This window comes from Schistocerca gregaria, chromosome 7 (assembly GCF_023897955.1).
Source record: "Schistocerca gregaria isolate iqSchGreg1 chromosome 7, iqSchGreg1.2, whole genome shotgun sequence".
Taxonomy (NCBI): Eukaryota; Metazoa; Arthropoda; class Insecta; order Orthoptera; family Acrididae; genus Schistocerca; species Schistocerca gregaria.
The window spans coordinates 277,718,494-277,740,261 of NC_064926.1; the positions used below are offsets into that span (position 1 = coordinate 277,718,494).

The following is a 21,768-nucleotide window of genomic DNA, read 5'->3' on the forward strand; positions in this document are numbered from 1 at the left end:
TCTACGCAGAATTGGAGAGGAAAGGAATATGTGGAAAACACTGATAAGAAGAAGCACAGGATGATAGGACATCTGCTAAGACATGAGGGAATGACTTCCATGGTACTAGAGGGAGCTGTAGAGGGCAAAAATTGTAGAGGAAGACAGAGATTGGAATACGTCAAGCAAATAATTGAGGACGTAGGTTGCAAGTGCTACTCTGAGATGAAGAGGTTAGCACAGGGGAGGAATTCGTGGCGGGCTGCATCAAACCAGTCAGTAGACAAAAAAAATAAATAAATAAAATTAAAAAAAATTGGCTTATGTGGCAAGATACCTGAATAGATGATAACCATATCGGAAAGTACTTATCAACCTCCTCAGCCAGTTACATGAAAGTGATAGTGTAGCACATAGACAACATAATAGAAGGAAATACGTGACAAAAGAAGAGCGGGAAATTACTGATCTTGCTGCTGTTGCAGTTGATCTGTATGTTAGAACCCTTGCAATCACACAACGAGATGGCATGAGTTAGGTAAGCATCCTAAGCATTCTCCATAGAGATAGCTTTCATCCCTATCACATCTCTCTCCACCAAGAGCAGCATGAAAACAATTATGAGAGTCTTGTTAACTTCTGCACATGAGCATTAAGACAGGATACTCCAGACGTATCATATCTTCCACAGTGATGAAGCCACATTTACCAATCATGGCAAACTGCTGAAACATGCGCTGTTGGTCTGTTGACAATCCTTGTTGGCTTTGTTAGTTGGAATGTCAGCATACATGGAGTGTAAACATATGGTGTGGGGCAGAGAACCATCAGCTCACAGGCATGTTTTCTATAGATGGAATGCTGAACTTGCACAAGCACCACAGCCTGCTAACATACCATCTTCCATGGATGCCAGAACACATACAATACCTCTGCAGACCAGGATAATCCTGTGGTACCAACATGATGGCTATCCAGCCCATAGTGCACAAAATACTACACGTCTTTCTGAATTGCATTTATACATTTTGTAACTACAAAAAGTAATATACTTACCGAAATATGGCACAAAAAAATTTACTATAGCTCCAATATGGTCGTCACTTTCAACTAGACATCACTTGATAATGCCAATAAGTTGAAACAGGCATGTAGTGTAAAATATTTAAGGAAATTTACTATTTTATTAAAGTTAGTTTTGGACCTACATTTTCATTATGTCTTATACTGACACATGCTATGTTGTAGGCCTCACAGAACAAAACATGTTTCCAAATCTTTGTAATGAATGCAGAGGACTTGTACCTTGTCTGGCCCATTCCCCAGATTTGATGCCTGTAGATTTTTTCTGTAGGGAAAACTGAAATACTCTGTCTATAAGGATATACCAATGACATCTAATGATATGTGATGATTTATTACTGCAGCATACTTTGACATCTCTACTGAAATGCTAGCAATTGTGCAGGCATCACTCTATACCAGACTGGAAGCATGCACTGCTGCTGCTGGCGGTAATTTTGAACATAATCTGTGTTGGTCTGTTGCCTCATTACTGGTCAGAATTCACATAACTAGTTTATTCAATTGTGTTGTCATTTAGTGTGTGCTGTCGAAGCTATCATAGAAATGTCAGTCTGTGAACTTTTCATAATGCAATTTCTCATAAATGACTTGCACTAAAATCCTGCAACAACACACCACTGATGCTCTGGTTTATACTAGTTTTAGTTTGTTAATGTCAGTAGTATGTGTATGTTTATACAAAAATTACACTTTCCAAGTAATATTACAGTCTGTTGACTAGCTAATGATATAAGCTTCTGACTACCAATCCATTCTGTGAAAAATGCACACCATAGCATTTTCCATATCTGCAATATTTGTGGTGCAAGTATTAGGTGACTCACCTTGTGTAAGGAAAGATTATGCCATGGATTTCTCATTCAGAATTACATTTGATTGTTGTTTGTTTGCAAGAAGATTATTTTATGCCTTGGATAAGGAGTAAAAATGTACAATAGCATGTGTTGGAATTTGACTGTGGCCTCACTGTGGCTTACGGAGACTCTGGTATACTACTGCTGCTCACACTGGTTGGGATCTCATGCATGTCATGTGTTAATGAGACTGATTATAGTGAGATAAATGTACTAATCAATCCTGGATCATATGAAGTGGGTGATACTTCACCAAAGAAATAAAAATAAAAATCCACTACTACATAGCTATGTGAGAGATGTTTGAATGTCAACCTTTCTAAATACTCAATGTAATTACAATTATTATTATGGACTTCTAAAAAAAGATAGGCAATTAATTGTGTTTTATTTATGAAATGTATGTTCCAAAGATTGTTTCGCATAAAAAGATTGAGATGTGATAATAATTTCTTTGCTACATGTTGTTAGAGGCAAATCTTTGTTCTTTTGTGCAATTGATAGTATGAGTTTGAAGTGCAAGGATAGAGAATGAGTTGCAAGTGTTTCATTGATTTGTATTGTGAAGTGAAATGACTGAAAATACATGTGTAATTCTGCAGAAAGTCAGATTTCACATTATTACTGAAACAGCAATCTCATCATCCTCTAGATGATTATTGGAAGATAAAACACAGAAAGGAAATGTATAACAAGTCATCAACATACAAGAAAGAAAAGCAACAAACAAGATGAATGTTTTTATTATTAATAGAAGTAGTTATTTAAATTCAACTGTCCCTGTCACTCACTGCACTTTGTCACTATCTCAGTCTTGAAACTGCTGTGGAAATGTGACCAAGCACCCAAATTACTAACACACTGCAAACATTAATGAATCAACTTTGGACAACAACGGGGCGGTTGGGATGTTTAGAATATGATGACATCATTTGAGATTTTCTGAAAGTGGAATGTGAATACTGTGCTGGAGTATTTTTCTTGTTGGAGATTAAAAGATATTGTGAATATTTTATGTGAATGATTTGCCAGATATGAACCACAGGTACAAAACAATAACAATAACGGTAGCAAATAAGGAGTTCGAAAACTGGGAGAAGGAAAAGATGGAACAAATAAAAAGTGAGGTGAACAGTAAATAATGTTGACAGCCAACAACAAAGGTAAGTGCTGAAAATATTTTCTTTACATTTTTTTGGTACATTGTTTTGTTGTATAATTATTAACAATGGCAGTCATTGAAGAATTGGTAACAATAGGGAATAATACAGACATGGGAGACTTAAGTAGTGTAGTGAAACAAAAACAGGAAAATGTTTGTGACAAACTTACAAAACAGGATAAACTAATGGATGAATTAAAACAAGATGACAATAATGATGTAAGTCCCACACTGTCATTGTTAACAAAATGCAAAATGATAATAAGGATCAGTTAATAAAATGATTAACAATCAGTTTGCAAAAATAAATGAGCAACTTGAAAATCATAAACAAGAAAATACGAATCAGTTCACAGAATCTGTTCATTCAATAGGAACATTATTTGATTGTATTGGAAAAAATACACTTCAATTACATGATGTCGATCAAAACATTTAGAGGTTAGATGGTCAAGTAGAATCTGTGGAGTCTAAAGTGAAAGAAACTGAACTTTTAATAATGAAGTTAAAAATGTCAAAGATGAGATCACTGAAATAGATTAAAACTGGAGAAATTGCAAAAAGTTAGGAAATTAAGGAAATGGAACTTGGATAAGTTGAAAGAACCAGTGGTGATTGAGAGTTTCAGAGGGCTCATTAGGTAATGATTCACAGGAACAGGGGAAAATAACATAGTAAAAGATGAATAGGTAGGCTTTGGGAGCTGAAATAGTGAAGGCAGCAGAGGATCAAATAGATGAAAAGACAGTCTTAGTAGAAATCCTTGGATAACACAAGACATACTGAATATAACTGATGCAAGGAGGAAATTTAAAAAATGCAGTAAATAAAGCAGGCAAAAGGGAATAAAAACATCTAAAAAATGAGATTGACAGTTATGTCCAAATTGGCTAAGCAGGAATGGTTAAAGGATAGCTGTAAGGGCGTAGAAGCATATTTCACTAGGAGAAAGATAGGTGATGCCTACAGGAAAATTAAAGAGGCCTTTGGAGAAAAGAGAAGCAACTGTAAAATTTCAAGAGCTTAGATGGAAAACCAGTCCTAAGCAAAGAAAGGAAAGCTGAAATGTGGGAGTATAGAGGGTCTATACAAGGCAGATGAACTTGAAGGCAATATTTTAAAAATTGAAGAGGGCTTAGATGATGATGAGATTAGAGATATGATACTGCAAGAAGAATTTGACAGAACACTAAAGCCCTAAGTTGCAGTAAGGTCTTGGAAGTAGGCAACATTCCTTCCGAACCATTGGTAACCATGGAAGAGCCAGCTGTGACATAACTCTTCCATCTGGTGAGCAATATGTATGAGATAGGCGAAATAGCCTCAGACTTCAAGAAGAATGTAATAATTCTGATTCCTGGCAGGTGTGAAAATTACTGTACTACCAGTTTAATAAGTCATGGTTGCAAAATACTAACACAAATTCTTTAAAGAAGAATGGATGCAACTGTTTGATTCTGACCTCAGGGAAGAACAGTTTTGATTCTGGTGAAATGTAGGAACATATGAGGCAGTAATGGCCCTATGACTTCTCTTAGAAGATGGATTAAAGGAAGGCAAACCTATGTTTATAGCATTTATAGACTTAGAGAAAGCTTTCAGCAATGCTGACTGGAAAACTCTCTTTCGAATTCTGAAGGTATCAGGGATAAAATACAGCGAGTGGAAGCTTATTTACAACTTGTACAGAAATGGATGAAAGTTATAAGAATCAAGGGGTATTAAATAAATGGAATCAGTGGTAAAGAATGTAGTGAGACAGAGTTGTAGCCTATACTTAACATTATTCAATATGTTTGACAATGACATTGTCATTCTATCAGAGACAGCAAAGGACTTGGAAGAGAAGCTGAACTGAAATGAAAGTGTATCTAAGATGAAAACCAACAAAAAAAACTAGGATAATGGGATGTAGTCAAATTAAATCATGCTATGCTGAAGGAATTAGATTAGGAAATGAGACACTTTAAGTAGTAAATATGTTTTGCTATTTAGGCAGCAGAATAGCTGATGATGTCTGAAGTAGATAGGATATAAAATGTAGACTGATGACAGTAAGATGATCATATTTGAAAAAGAGAAATTTGTTGACATCAGATCTAGATTTAAGTGTTAGGCAGTCTTTTATTAACAAACTTTCATGGAGTGTAGCGATTTATGTAAGTGATACATTGATGTAAAACAGTTTAGACATGAAGAGAATAGAAGTTTTTGAAATGTGGTGCTGCAGCAAAATGCCATCGATTAGACAGGTAGTTCATGCATATAATGATGATGTGCAGAATAGAATTGAGGAGAAAAGAGATTTGTGGCACAACCCAGAAATTTGTCCTATCAGTTGACAGGACACATTCTGAAACAACAAGGAATCACTATTTTATATTGGAGGGAATGTTGGGGTGAAAATCTTAGAGGGAGACCAATAGTTGAATTCAGCAAGCTGATTCAGAAGGCTATAAGTTGTAGAAGTTATTCAGAGATGAAGAAGCTTTCACAGGAGAGAATAGCATGGAGAGCTGCATCAAATTGGTTTTTGGACTGAAGATCACAACAGCAACACATTGTACTTAAAACAATTTTCAGATAAAAAAAGGTCAGGAAATGTGAGCAGTGATGGTAAAAGTTTTTTGAGACATAATATAGTATCATATTTTCTGAGTACTGATGGTCAGCAAATTTTCATTGAATATGTGTAATTTGAATACCTATGAAAATTCTTGGTTTTGTCAAAACTCACTAATGTAATATTTTAGGAATTAAAAATATAAGTAAGTAAATGATTTGACAAAACTCTTTTTATTGTAAAAGCAGGTAACAGGTGATTCATAGTCAGGGATAAAACCCTACTACTGTGAATATATACTATTAATAACTGGCATATGTTAATTCAAACAGATACAGTTCTTAGGCAATATGTGCAAATTTAAGTGTCTATGTCTTTTTTTATGTACATAAATAATTCAATAATAATTTTTAGTATATTAGGTGTCTAAAGGACTGCTTCTGTAAGACACAGATTTTCTAATGATTTCAGTATGTCATTTCTGCAACACTAATTAGAAATCACCCTGTATACCAGAATGAAATAGTGAAGTAATCAAAGTTAAACTCTCAAAACACTGCAGAAATAACACCACTGGTCAGAATTATGTCAAATTGTAATGGGGGAAACTGTATGGCAGAAAAGTTTGAAAATTGATCAATAGATAGTGCTGTATGTATCAGAATGAAAACACCTGTCATGCACACAACCCACTGAAGTTCGTATAAACACACTCCTTTCACGAGTGCGACATTTGCCATGACTGTCTCAATGCAGGACTGAGCTCTTCTTGTAGAGCTGTATTACAAGAATGATGACTGTGCACACATCACTCTGCAGGAGTTCTGGATACTGAAGGGTTTGAAAAAAGGCATTCGTCTCAGACTGTCATTAGTCTGTAGCAAATGATTTGGAAATTCGAAAAGACAGATTCTTTTGGTGTGCTACCTGGTAGAAGGAGGAAATGAATTGATTCAATTTCAGTGGAAGCAGTGGCCACATCAATGCAGGAGGAGATGAGTGGTGCTGTGCAAACATGTAGTTTGGACATACCTGTGAGTACAGTGCATAAAATCATACGAAACATCCTTCTTTGTCATTCATTCAAAATTATCCATGTGCACCAGTTGCTTCCTGTTGACCTGCCAGCAAGAGAGACCTTTGCTTTAGAATTTCTTGCTTGCATGGAAGTGGACAGTGATTTCCTTGGAAGGTTTTGTGGACGGACAAGGCCCTCTTCCATCTGACAGGATACGTCAATACACAGAATTGTTGAGTATGGCCAATAGAAAATCCACACACAAATCAGCCAGTACCACTTCATTCTGAAAAGGTCACTGTGTGGTGCCGATGTACAGCATCATTTATCATAAGGCCACATTTTTTCAAAGATACAGATTCTTCCGGTCCTGTTATCTGTACCATCATTGGTAAGTGCTATGAGTGTCTTTTGCCCAACATCATTCCAGCTCTCCAACAGTGTGGATGGGGTTATTTGTATGCAAGCTAGCACATCTTTGAACATTGCAAATCCAGTTAAGCAGCTTCTGAAGCACCATTTTGAAAATGCTAGAATTATCAGACGCCATTTCCCTACAGCCTGGCCATCATAATCACCTAATCTTAATGTGTGTGACTTCTGGCTGTGGGAATATCTGAAAGATGTTGTGTTCAGTGTTCCAACTGCAAACTTAGGTGCATTGAAGGCATGCACTGTGCAACACATTCTGAACATGACCCCACAAACACTTTGATATGTTGTGGAACTTCCTGTTACTCGATTTCTACTTGTTGCAGAAATTGGTGGACAACATATTGAACCCAGAATGAGACTTTCACTCTGCAGCGGAGTGTGCGCTGATATGAAGCTTCCTGGCAGATTAGAACTGTGTGCCCGATCGAGACTCGAACTCGGGACCTTTGCCTTTCGCGGGCAAGTGCTCTACCATCTGAGCTACTGAAGCACGACTCACGCCCGGTACTCACAGCTTTACTTCTGCCAGGAAGTTTCATATCAGCGCACACTCCGCTGCAGAGTGAAAATCTCATTCGAGAAACATCTCCCAGGCTGTGGCTAAGCCATGTCTCCGCTATATCCTTTCATTCAGGAGTGCTAGTTCTGCAAGGTTCGCAGGAGTGCTTCTGTAAAGTTTGGAAGGTAGGAGACGAGATACTGGCAGAAGTAAAGCTGTGAGTACCGGGTGTGAGTTGTGCTTCGGTAGCTCAGATGGTAGAGCACTTGCCCGCGAAAGGCAAAGGTCCTGAGTTCGAGTCTCGGTCGGGCACACAGTTTTAATCTGCCAGGAAGTTTCAACATATTGAACGTTTTGCACCAGACACAAGAAAATTAATAATCAGATTTGATTTTGATAGATGCTTTTTATGCATTTTTTTGCCTTAGGACAGTTAAAAATCGATGTGATTGATGCTTTTTATGCGGTTTTTGACCTCAGGACAATTAAAAACTGATGTGAGTGGTGCTTTTTATGTGATTTTTGGCCTCAGGACAATTAAAAACCAGTTTTTCCCATCTGATGTGATAGGACCTTGCCGTGGTGAATGGACTTACATAATTAACAGTATCATACCAGGACACCCACCCACACTGAGTAGTACAGTTTGTTTAATGTCAAAGGTTCACCTTAGGCATTTTTGTATGATTCATTTGACATTTGTAGCCGACCACTATTAAATTATGATGCTTACAGCACCATCTATTGCTTAATTTTGTAACTTTTTTTTGTATTCTGTCATGCATTTTCCCCCTTCTCCAATAAAATTCCATTAAAATTTGATGTCATTCTGACCAGTGGTGTTATTTCTACAGCGGTTTGGAAGTTTAACTTTTATTATAATCACTCTGTAAATGGCAAATTGTCATGTAATTTATACTACTTTTTGTGACACTTGCATACTATTTATTCCTGTAATGATCATTGTTGTTGGTGACATGAAACACTACACTTACAGAATGACTTATGACATAGATTTACATTAATTTTGTGACTAGAATTAACAGTTCTAGATTAATTAATAAAACATAGATGGAACACTGTGAAGATGTCTTTGGTATTGAGCTTTCACACGCCGGTTAAACATTGTGATACCTGTAGTTTTAACAGGTGTCTTTGGAGTATCTTTGACACCAAAAATAAGAGGAAGCACAAAATAGTGAATTATCTCAATGAGACTTAGCAGGCTGGCACCTATGAATAATCCCAGAGTTCCACCAATGTTCACTGAAACAGAATAGTGAAAATGTTTATTTAGTATAAAAATATATGCAGTATATGTGAAATGTTATAGCTGGTTCTAATGCTCAGCTGATGTTAGTATGCATATGGTAGTAACTTATGAGATGGAATTGCTGGGATGTACTCACCTTCAAGAGGCAAACTGTGTAGTCCTGCTGGCAGTCAATTTAAAGGTGACACATGGCACAGATTTTGGAACTAACAATTCCTTCCACAGAGAGGAGAAATGGAGAGTCTAGGAGGGAGTAAAGAGAAGGGGAGGTCACTCAGACCTCAATGCAGGAGAGACCCACCTATAATGAGGATGAAGACAGACAAAGATGAAGAAAGAAGGATCAGAGAGAATAGGTCAGAGACAGTACACTAGTGAGCACTGTGGCAGCTTTACTCAAGATGTAAGAGTGCCAAATAAAGATAGAGTAGGAGGAAGAGAGATTGATAAACAAGTATGACAAAAAAAGAGAGTGGGTAGGATGTGTTAATGGAGATTAAGTCCATGGGATGGTGAGATGTGAGAATGTGGAGAAGGACAAGTATCATTTCTGGAGTTCAGAGGAACTAGTATTTATGGGGAGAACCGATTTAGTCCATATGGTACAGAAAGCACACAGGTTCCTAGACTCAGCCTATAGAACATGTTGAGCAACTAGATATTGGATGTCCCTTAGGCCAACAATTCTTCTATGCACATTCATGCACTCAGCCACATTAGTGAAGTCATGCCATATAAATCAATATGCAGTGGAGAGATGTTAGACGATAAACAATATGTGTGTTTCAAAAGTTGCTCACCGAATGGTTCTAGGAACTTCAGTCGGGAACTGTTCTGCTGCTATAGTTGCAGGTTCAAATCCTGCGTCAGGAATGCATGTGTGATGTCCTTAGGTTAGTTAGGTTTGAGTAGTTCTAAGTCTAGGGGACTGATGAGCTCAGATGTTATGTCCCATAGTGCTTAGAGCCATCACGAGTTGCTCTTTTGATGTAGTGTTTACCAATGGCGAGGCTTGAGTAGTTGATAGTGGGTGGCTGAATTAGTTAGGATTGTCATTAGGTTTGACTAGGATGTTATGGAAGTTAGGAGTATGATAGAAGATGAGAGTAGGTGGTTTGCTGAGGATATAGACTTAAGAAACCCATACCCTTGGCAGAGTAAAGTACTGAGATATTTGAGGGTTAAGCAGTGCTAGATGACAAGGAGGATGCTTGTGAGTGTTTTTGGAAGTGGCTTCTGTAATAGTCAGAGGATAAGGGGCTACTCTCCTGGAGATTTATTTATGAATGAGATCTTTGGGGTAATTACAGGAGAAGAATGCCTGGAAGATGTTGTTGGTAAAACTGCTGTGGAATTATATGGGGGCGAAGCTACATTTGCCACAGATTTATAGGCTGTAGCAAATGGAGTGTTTACTGTGAAAGAGGTGGAAATGTTGAAGTAGGTTTTCTTTGAATAGTTTGCAGGAGTGCAGCTGGATGGCGTCTTGACAATCACCAACATTCCAGCAGTTGAACATCCGATCATTATCAAGGCATAAATGCAAAGAGAGTGTTATGCAAGGAAATGATTGGCAGGTGGGACTATGCTGACTGAGAATCATAGTATGGCATATGCAGAAAGACAGCAAAGACAGCATAAACAACTGTCATCACTACACAACAAGCGACAACCAACATCCCACACAACAAGAGATGACAAACATCAGAAATTATTGATAGTGAATATTAACTATCAGTAGGTGTACAAACAGCTTTAACTCTGTGTCTCCATTGTTTGACCAGGGAGAGAGGATGATATCAAGAAAAATTTAAGGAAAAACCCCTACCTCTGTCTAGGAGGCCACTTACTAATTTAATCTCAGTTGCTTCCTTAACAACATTGTCCCAGTATCTTCAAGTCCATGCCAAAATGCTCAGCTGCAGTAACCTGTTGTCATTTTACACTTCACATAATATTCCTACGTGGTCTTGATGGTCTAACCAATGTATGGCATGTCACAACTGCATGGGATACAGTATGAATTTACCTTACACAAATAAACATCATTCTTTAAGGGTCATAGAAGGGCCCTAATCTCAGATACTGGTCAAAAGACACTTTTCACACCATGATTCCACATAGTGTGATTAATCATGTTTGGAGGGCAGGGGGGGGGGGGGGGGGGGGGAAGGGCTGCAGACTCAGATGCCACCTCTTTACATTCATCACTCACTTTAGTCATGGTTGGTTGTTGATGATAGGGCAATGCATGCCTGATCTGTCTTTCACTATAATAGTTCTGGCAAAAAGTGATTTTGAGACCACACTGCGACAGTTGGTGACAACTATTAGCCTGGTGTCAGTTGGCTTCCTATAAATGTTGTATCCTAACATAGCATGAAACTCCTGACTGACAGATCAATGAGGGTAAGGCAGCCATCCTTTTCCACCACTATAGTGATGTGAATATTCAGGTGAACAGGATTCAGATGTTCTAAATATCTGTATAAATTCTCACTGTTGTGAGATCAAACAACAAAATTTTCATCAAACTATTAAAAAAAAAAAACTATCCTGGTTTTATGACCATTGACTTTGGGCTACCTTCTTGAAATCTTTCATAACCATATTTTTAATAACATGTTTCAAAAGGCTCCCCTCACAACTCAGTCAGCCTGCTCATAGAACTCATTATTGGACAAAATACATGTTGAAATAAGTTAATTTAAAACTGAACTTAACCTCAGTCAGCCCTAATATAACAGACAGAAAAATGGAAGTGAAGGGAGAGACCACCTCAGAACTTACTAAAATATCAGAATTATTAAAATACAGTACTTCTAACTGATGTTTCCTAATGTGTTTTGCTACATGGTATGTCAGAGCAAAAACTTCATTGTAAATGTATATGCAGCAACTTCTTGTTTCGTTTTATATGGAACTTCTGAATGAATTCCACAAAAGAACTCTCTGTCTTTTGCCAAGTGCATTTATCTTCAACACAAAAAGTGGCAAATTCACCTGTCCCCACTTAATTCTGGTGCTTATTAGTGATGTCCACAGTTTGTAAGTGCATACTGATGCAATACAGTTTACACAAATCTTTTCTTCTTTCTTATGACAGACAGTAGCTCAGGCACAACATGTTAAAAATTTCACATTACATCAGCACCAAACTGGACATTTCAGCTCAATGTCAGCATCTAGCATAGCATCATTTCTTGTTCATTACTACCATTTTTCATTGTCAAATCAACTTTGAGTATAGATTGTGTGCAAAGTCTGTTCTTCATTCCAGAGAAAAATTTAGTGCTATCATTGGAGATGAAGTGACAGAAGTTGTCATCTTGTTGGCTCAGTGTAATGTCATTCATAAATTGATGTAAGATTGTTCGGATATGTATGACATGAAGTGTTTACTTCAGGTGTCAGGCCACCACATTTATAGGCTTATATAAATTTTCTAATGATTTTATTTCATTTATCTGGTCTTTTAGAACTAAATTTATTACATTGATTCATATACTGACATTAATTTTGTTTGAACATCAGAAAGAGCACAAATATCTCTGAGCTGGTTGGATGGTCACTAATTTATACTTGAACATAAGCTTTTAATTAGTATTTATGGAATCCTCTCAAGCAAATGTTAGGAATGTTTTTAGGCTAATAATCTTGATGATATAAACAACTTAATAAAAAGCATTATTATCAAACACATTTTATGAATTTTTATCACTAGAATGGTGGAAGGGGTCAAAATGACCCGTCATACATTTTTCGTTCATTGTCATAACCAATCTATTTATGTACTTCATTAATGGAATTATATGACTTAAAAAAAAAATTTCTCCTCTTTCTGAAGATGTTTCAGTATTTATAAAATATTTTAATTTTCTTCACCATTTCATTCTGTATACCTAGAATGGCGGAATGGGTCAATTTGTCTCCACTGTAATTTCTCTTCTGAATATAAGTAAATTATCCAACAATGCAGTGTCAACAGTGAGCAGTGATGCAGAGCAGTTGCTCCTGATTCTTGCAACTTGGCATGTGTATATTCCAGTCTGCAGCAGCTTATGTTGTGTCACTCAGGCAGTCTTTGTCCCTGAAATACATTTTCGAACACGCATGTCACCATGGACTTTCTGATGAAGAAGTGTTACATCTCTTAGAGAATTCCAAAGTTGAATCAGAAGTTGACTTCACTGATGAAGATGATGATTATGTATCTGACAAGTGAAATTGAAGACATTGTGAATGAGGGTGATTAGTGGAACAGGATTCAGATGCTGATATATGTCAATTATTACTTCATTTGCCATTTGGAAACTATGAAGATGATTGCAAGGGACGGAACCCTGTGGGAGATTGGAAATTATTCATCTTCTGGATGGTAGTCAGCTGTGAATGTTCTGAAGGAGACAGGAAGTCCCACTGATTATGCTTGCCAACGATGAGACACCTCTGTCGTCAGTGCCTTTCATCTTATTTTTGATGAAGCAACGCTACATCTCATGAAGAAATACATAGAATAAAATGCTTGAAAAGTACTACAAGACAATGACTGGACTGTGTCACTTGAGGAACGGGAGAAACTGACAGCCATCATGTATGTTTGGGGTGAACAGTGCACAAAAGGTATGTATGTGGATAACCTCTGGTTGCACACTTTGGGGCCAATTTTTATCAAGGACACTATGCCAAGGGACAGATATCAGGAGCTTCTCAAATTTCTCCATTTTGATGAAAAATTAACCTGTGCTGAAAGCTTGGCAGCCATCAAATTCTCTCTTGTATCTGAAATTTGGGGAAAGTTCATTGAAAACATTCTTCGTGCTTACCGCCCTGGAGAAAATACGAGTATAACCACTGATGAGCAACTGTTACCAAGCAAAGCAAGATGCAGCTTTACTCAATTCTTATTCAACAAACCAGACAAATATGGTCTCAAATTTTGATTGGCTGTTGATGTAACAACAAAGTATATATGTAATGCTTTCCCAAACTTTGGCAAAGAGAACACACATAGAGAGAAACAACCACTTGGAGAGTACATCGATCTGTGTCTCATGGAGCCATTTGTAAATTAAGGAAGTAATGTGACCGTAGACAACTTCTTTACATGTCTTCATCATGCTAAAAAAACCTCAAAGAAAAGAAAACTACATTAGCTGGTACAATGAATAAGATCTGCCATGAAATCCCCAATGAGTAAAGAAGCCGAATGCCAAAATACACTCCACCGCAATACTGCAAAATAGTGGCAACACAAACTGCACCTTGACTGTACACCAAGGAAAGAAGAATAAAAATGTCATTCTTCTGAGTACTGAGTATGCTGCACGCTGAAGTAGCAATAAGCAAGAAAGGAAGGAAAGAACCTGGAATCATAGCATTCTACAATGCAACAATGTATGGGGTGGATGCAGTTGATCAAATGACCCATAAATATACTGCGAAGGTTGCATGTAGGAGATGGCAAATACATGTCTTCTACAACACACTGGACATGGTGGTAATAAATGCATGGGTCATCTATAACATAGTAATGAACAAGAAAATGGAAAGGAAGAAGTTCATACTTCAACTGGCAAATGAACTCAATGGAACAAAAGAGCAAGAACATCAGGCAAAGAAAGAAGATTTGGGACTGAAACCACCTAGAAAGCAAAGGAAGTGCCAAACCAGACTCTGCAAAGGCAACAAGACCAGTGGAAACTGTGTAAAGAGCCACAAAGCTGTGTGCAGAAAATGTGTGCATAAAACAGGAATCACCATTGCTAAGTGCATCTAGCAGCTTCAAACGACTTGAGTGAAAAGTAATACAGAGCTGTTTGTAAAACCCGTATGAGAGTAAAATGAACCAAATATATTAAATGTGTCTAGAAGATTGTATGAATAGTTAATAAAGTAAAGTTTATAGTTGAGAAACTTGTTAACAGTAGCAGCAATAAATTTATATGGTACATAAGTGTTCAAATAAATTACTAATTATTTTTTATAATTGTAAATAACTGATGTGATTATTAGAAATAAAGTATGGATTAACAAACACTAATAAAAGTACTTGTTTAAGTCAAATAAGAAAATATTTTATGTGGGATTTAAGTGATCCCTTTCTGCCATTTTAGGAATATCAGAAGCTCTGCCATTCTAGTGTTAATACAAAAAGCTAAAAGTCACATGAAACAGTTTGTTGCAATGTGGGGACAACAAATTAATGCATTACTGGATGTAGCCAGTTGATATGCAGCACACAAGCAAGGTTTTGGTTTTAATCCATAAATTTTCTGTTTCTAACAATGGACGACATAAGCAGTGATTGTGAGAAATATATGCAACCAGTAAGTCAGTCATTGGGATCTCAGTTTTCAAAAAACAGACTTTTATGAGCCAGCTGTTTTTTTTTCATAAATATGTAATTCTGAAAGTCAACATCATATTAACCTGAATTTCTGGAAAGCTTTCTTGGCACTACTGCATTAGTTGCACTCTGAAGAATTCAACAAGTTGCAGCAAATTTTGATGGAGTAGATACTCACAAAATTATTTTACAAATACTGCACCAATAGAGATCACCAAGAACTGAAGATGAGTATTTAATAATTAACTTATGTCCTGGTGTATTTCTTGAGTAATGGAACTGATCAATGTTCCAATTTTCATTCCTTTTCTGTACTTACCATTTATCTTGTGAATGGACCACCTGATACATAAACATTTTTTTTCTGAAATTACATAAATTTGAGTTTTGAGTTATGAGAAAGTAAAGCATTACTTTAATTAAATCCAAAATAAAAATTTATGCTCAAATGATGTATTAAAGTGAATAATTATTGATTTAATTATTTTTCAAAACACAATTTCTTTGATATTTCCCAATGAAATTGTAATTACATTCCAAATTATTGTAATTACTGCTATGTTTGTAATTTATTCTGAAAATATTTATTTGAAAAGATGTAATTACTTACATGTAACTCTCTCTGGACATAAAAGAATGGTATGAGGACTAATCTGTGATGTTATGTGGAAATCTAAAATGGAGAAAATCCAACATCTGTTGGTAGAAACTGAAACCACCAGTGCTTAGATTTAAACTATAAAACCTGATCATATCCCTAGATGTGACATTTATTGTGCATGAGTCATGTTATCAATGAACCATATTTTTGACAAGCAGATGGGGAAACTATGTGTTTTTTTTATATTCTTTGGTCTTGCTTCTTGCTAGTTGCACTACACTAGTGTAGGAATTGCTAATTCTATTATTTCTCAGTTTCAGCCATTTATTTGTTTTTCACAGTAACACAGGGGAGATCTGTAATAAATGATATATGAGTTGCATTATCAGCCACTTTGTTCTTTGCACCATATGGGACAGTAACTTACTGTTCCCATAAACTTAGTTGACACCCAGTGCAGTCTCTGGTGGGAGTGAGCCTAAAGGCATTTCCCATTTACAGTCACTTCTATCAGATGCTGCACTGTGTATCAACCTAGTATGTGCAAACATAACCTGGGATGCTGTGTTGTGTTTGTTAAGGTCAGGCAGTGAATTATTTGAAGATGAGATGCAAAGCTGCAAAAACATTACACAGGGTTGATGAAGCAATGGTTCCTGTAGGACAATGGTCAATTGGAAACATATTATGTTCCCATATATTGTTTACATAGAACTGTGTTAGTGAGGTTTATGATGGCTCTGAAGAATTCCAACACTACTTTGCATGAGTGTGCTGTTGTGCTTCATGTTGACATTTACAGGCATGAGTGGTGGCACATAACAGTCTCTATCAAGATAAGGTATCTTTTTGTAATTAACCCAATGAATGGGCTGGATGTAGACGCATATTTCTGCATTATGGAAGCTTCATTTACATAAAAGGTTTCATATTTTATGAAGCACTCTGTTATCAGTGGTGTGCCATATGTGATGCACCGGAAATGGAGATTAATTGTTGGCTTTAAATTGTTGAATGCATGGTATCTTCATACTTCTGATTGTGTTTGGTGTAGGCATGGGTATTCAAACACAGAGATGTGTAAACAGGCAGAATACAGTGCTGTGGTCAACAATGCCTTATAAGACAACAAATGTGTGGCACAGTTGTTAGATTGGTTACTGTTGCTACAATGGCAGGTTATCAAGATTTAAGTGAGATTGAAGATTGTGTTATAGTTGGCACAAAAGTAATATAATACAGCATCTCTGAGGTAGTGATGAAGTGGGGATTTTCCCATATGACCATTTCATGAGTGTACTATGAATATCAGGATTCCAGTAAAACATCAAACCTCGGACATCACTGTGGCCAGAAAAAGATCCTGCAAGAAGGGACCAATGACAACTGAAGAGAATTGTTCAGCATGATAGAAGTGCAACCCTTTTGCAAACTGCTGCCGATTTCAATGCTGGGACAGCAACAAGTGTCAGCACATGAACCATTTAATGAAACATATGATATGGGTTTTGTGTAACAAGATGTTAGTCAGTGAGTTTTGGTGTGGCGAGTTGTTAAGCAGTTGTTAAGCAGATGTGAAACTGTTACGTTCAAATGACTGAATTGCACCAGAATGGAGGTTGATTTGTGGAAATATGAAAAGAAGAAAATAAAATAGATGATGACTTAATCATGCAGTATCCAAATGGTCAATATGAACCTAATTACATTGCCTAGATATAAGATAATTATTGTTTTCAGCAAGCCATGTGGTCAACAGCCCATACTTTTGAGAAAGAGCCATCAGAATGAAATGAGTACATTGTAGTATTTTAATTTTTCTTTCAAAATTCCTTCTTGTGTAAAATGTTTGCACACACTTAGTGATATTATTCCTGAAAAAGTGCATGTGAACCTTTGAAGATTTTTATTAGCAACAAAGGAGGAGTTCATAACACCATTTACAAAAAAGTGCAGAAAATGCAGAGAATTAGAGATTGGTTCCTTTCTGTCTTCTTTTTCAAAAATAGTAGAAACTCTTATGAAAAACAAACTTATGGGTTATCTACGAAAACTGCAGATTCTGTGCAAAGAAATGTTTGGTTTCAGTTCTGTTCAGAGAACAGAAGCTGCTGAAGAAAATTTACAAAAGTAATTTTAAAATACTTTCTTTGATTAGCAACGAAATAAATAACAACTGTTTTTCCAATCTCTCACAAGAATATTGAGAAAGGTTATGGCAGCCATGCTGAGCAGTTGTTTGTGCTCCGTTCAGTGACTGGTACCATTTTCATCAGGTGTTTTGGGGAACTATTACCAAGTTTTCTTTTTAGTGTAATCTACTAGATATTTTACCTGCAATTAGTTAGCAACAAGTGTCAAAGCATTGTCGCTGGGAGATTTCTTTCAGCACTATTTTTAAGATGGAAACTAATGATGAAATCCCAGTCAATACTGGCCAATGGTCGGCTATCACTTTGCATATGAGTCACAACATAAAGACTGTTATGATGCACCCTCCGTCAAGAGTGTTAATTACAAATAAGCATCAACTGAGTACCATCAAAACGTGCTCTCAAGATCACTGTCCTCGGAATGATCAGATGGAGATAGATCAGCACTCATCAAGTTCAGCTGTCTTGTCTCAGTGTCTGACAAACAGCACCCAGTGACAAAAGGCAAGACACCGATCACTATCACCCCAACAGGCAGCAGCTCCGGATGCAAATGTTCTCAAGAAGGCAAAGGCAAGTGAAAAGCACAGTAGTAATGTTGAAGGGGACATAAATATGGTAGATATTAAAAATGTTGCATACACTGTGGAAGTTCTAGAAGTAGACAGTAACTTGAGTGTAAATATAGGAGGCAGGAATTGCAATAAGCAGCCTCCTTCCCAAAAGTCTGTTAGTCATAAAAACTTGCACAATCTAGTGACCACAATGTTACCTCCTACAGGAAATAATAATTGGTAATGTAGGAAAGTTACATTCGATGGCTCTTGGAAGAATGTTATTTACAGAAAGTAATAACTTAAGACAAGAAATAGTTAATATCTCAGCTATTGGTAGAAACAGGTATAATATTGAAACCAAAACAGGGCAGTCTGCAAACAGGTTGCAGTTGTTTGATGTTTTTTTCAGCTGAAGAATAGGGAGGCTTACATTCCAAATTTCCTAACAAAGAGAAGGAGAGTTATCTGTGATGCTGATATTGTATTATCCCACTGAGATATCCTTGCAGAAATAAAGTCGGAATTTTTAGTAACCGATGTATGAAGGTTCACAAAGAAGGTAATAGAAAATGGAGAGCTGAAAGTATTTCCCACACCAAAATTTGTTGTAACATTTAAGTCTCAACAATGTATGTGTATTTGTGTAGTATATGATGCCCTGTTGCACCATATGTCCAGTCAGTTTTGCAATGTCACAATTGCCTTAGAAACTTCCATTTAAGTTTGCAATGTCGTAGTAGTGTCTGCTGTGCCAAATGCATGGGAGCCCATGAGACCTCACAGTGCTCACATGCCAGAGAGTCCAGGTGTTGGCATTGCAATGGAAACCATCTCACTACTGATCGCTGTTGCCCAATTTATCAGCAGCACATGGAAGCAAAGTGCAGCGAAGCCTATGGCACTTCTTACACAACTACTGTCTCATCACTGCAACCATGATTTGCACAGACTACTGCTGGGGTTTCTGCAACATAAGAGCTCTCTCCTAGTGACTGGTCTAAAATATGTGAGAAACCAAAAGGTTTGAACATGATGGACAAAAGGTTACAACAGGGACCTAAGCATGCAGTTATGTTGATTCCAGCGCCTAGGTATTACAAAAATAAACCATTTATTCGCAGTCCATACAAGCAGGGTTATTCTGATATGTTATACGAATTTCAGGGTCCACAGAACACAATACAAAACAATTGATATCCTCCCACTCCTCTGGCAACATCTTATACTGGTTGAGAAACTACTATTAACAGCCTTTGTGCTTTAATAATGCAGATCTTTATTTCTCTTAAAAATGAAACAGATATGGTAATGACACAGGTTCTTACATGTAATACTGTTGAAGACTTCTGCAAATCTGACAATAGCTTTTTAGATACTCCAGTGGAATACATGGTCAGCAATATCGAACAGAGAAGGTCTTTATCAGGAGCTTAGTAGCAACCACACATACTGGTAGCTTGTATTTGCAGAACTTGGTTTCAGCCAATCCAACGAATACAATTCAAAGGATATGCTCTTCCCATAAATGAAAGAGATGATGGAAAAGAGGAGTAGTAGCCATTTTGATTAGAGAGACAGTTAAGTTTAAAAAATTGGACATCACTGTTACGACAACAGAATTCCAGGTAGTTGCTGTTGTGATTTACACTCCTAACGGTGTATTCACCATAATCACCATTTATAAACCACCTAAGAGTAAAATACTAGATCTTTCACTGGATCAGATTGTAGTCCAGTTTCAAACACCATTTTTCCTTAGTGCAGACTTCAATGCTTCAATGCACACCATTCACTATGAGGTTGCGAAATAGATGATGTGGATGGCAGAGAGTTAGTTACACTTTTTGAAAAGTTCAATTTGATTCTTCTAAATGATGGTTCTCCCCTATGATACATAACCCAAAAAGACAACCGTTGGTCATAGATTTGACATTGTGCTCTGTTGACTTCAACCGCGTAATGGAATGGACACTCAAACAAGACCCTTTTGGCTCAGAACATTTCACTCTGGAAATAACAATAGACTTACCTATAAATACAGTAGAAATTATCTACTCAAACAGCAGGTGGAAAATAAAGGATGCTGACTGGCCAAAGTATACTGCAATAGTCCAGTTGAATCTTTTAACAATTTGTTTGCTCCAAAAGAGGCCTACTGACAGCTAATTTCAATTATTGAAGACGCTGCAACAATTTCCATTCAAAGAAAAAAGGAAGTCATCGTTTTGAAGCAATGGCCCCCAGTCTGGTGGACACCAGAGAGCTCTAGAGTCATATCACAGTGCACATTTGCGTACAGTAACTTCTTTAAAGAACAAAATGTAGAAAACTTCATTGCATATCAGAAAATAGCAGTGAAAGTTTGAAGGCAATACGGACTGTAAAAAGAATAGCTGGAAACATTTCTGTGAATCTTTAAATAACAATGTTAGTATTGCTAATGTTTGAAAGAAATTAAGATTTTTCTGGTCTTCCACAAGGAGCTATCCTCAGCCCTCTACCCTTTGCACTGTATACTAAAGAGCTGGCAAGGATTATCCCTTTTCCAGTTAAAATCCCAGTATGCAGATGATATTTGTTTGTATGTGTTGACCAAAGGAATGGATTAGGCTGTGTGTGAGCTATCAAATTCGATGGGCACACTGGATCGAACATTACATAACTGTGGGTTACTGATTTCGGTAGAAAAATCAGTACTTGTTCCTTTCATGAACCAAACTATGCCAGGCTGCTTGAATAGTGTAAGTCTTTCTGATCATAAAATACCACTAAAATCCCAGATGAGGTTTCTTGGTGTTCTCTTTGATTCCAGAATGAGTTGGATACCTCATATTCAAACTGTCATCAGTACATGTGAGAAAGCATTGAACCTTATCAGACCAGTGACAAGAGTATGGTGGGGGGCTCACCCCAACACTCTGCTCACTCACTACCATACATTGATACATTCCCATATAGATTATATTAGATTAGATTAGTTTTTCATTCCATAGATCCGTGCTGAGGAGATCCTCATGGATGTGAAACAAGTCAATTTTTTAAATTATTTTTTTTAAGCTGAAATAACAATAGTAATAGTATGAGTACATACAATACATCATTTTTTAAGCTGAAACGACAGTACTAATAGTATGAGTATATACAATACATCATTTGTTTCTATTAAAAAAATCATCAATGGAGTAGAAGGAGTTGGCCACTGGTAAGTCTTTCAGGCTCCTTTTAAACTGATCTTTATT

The 21,768-nt window shown here is 36.9% G+C and overlaps 1 protein-coding gene across 1 annotated transcript in view; it reads right to left on the reverse strand.

The window, feature by feature from the left end:
• Positions 1-8,536: 8,536 nt before the first annotated feature.
• The window catches only part of LOC126281871 (uncharacterized), a 114,378-nt gene continuing 101,146 nt past the window's right edge, over positions 8,537-21,768 (reverse strand). Inside the window, exon 5 of the mRNA XM_049981148.1 lies at positions 8,537-8,862. Coding sequence (XP_049837105.1) covers positions 8,654-8,862 — 209 coding nt within the window. The 3' untranslated portion in view covers positions 8,537-8,653. The remainder of the gene's footprint in view (positions 8,863-21,768) is intronic.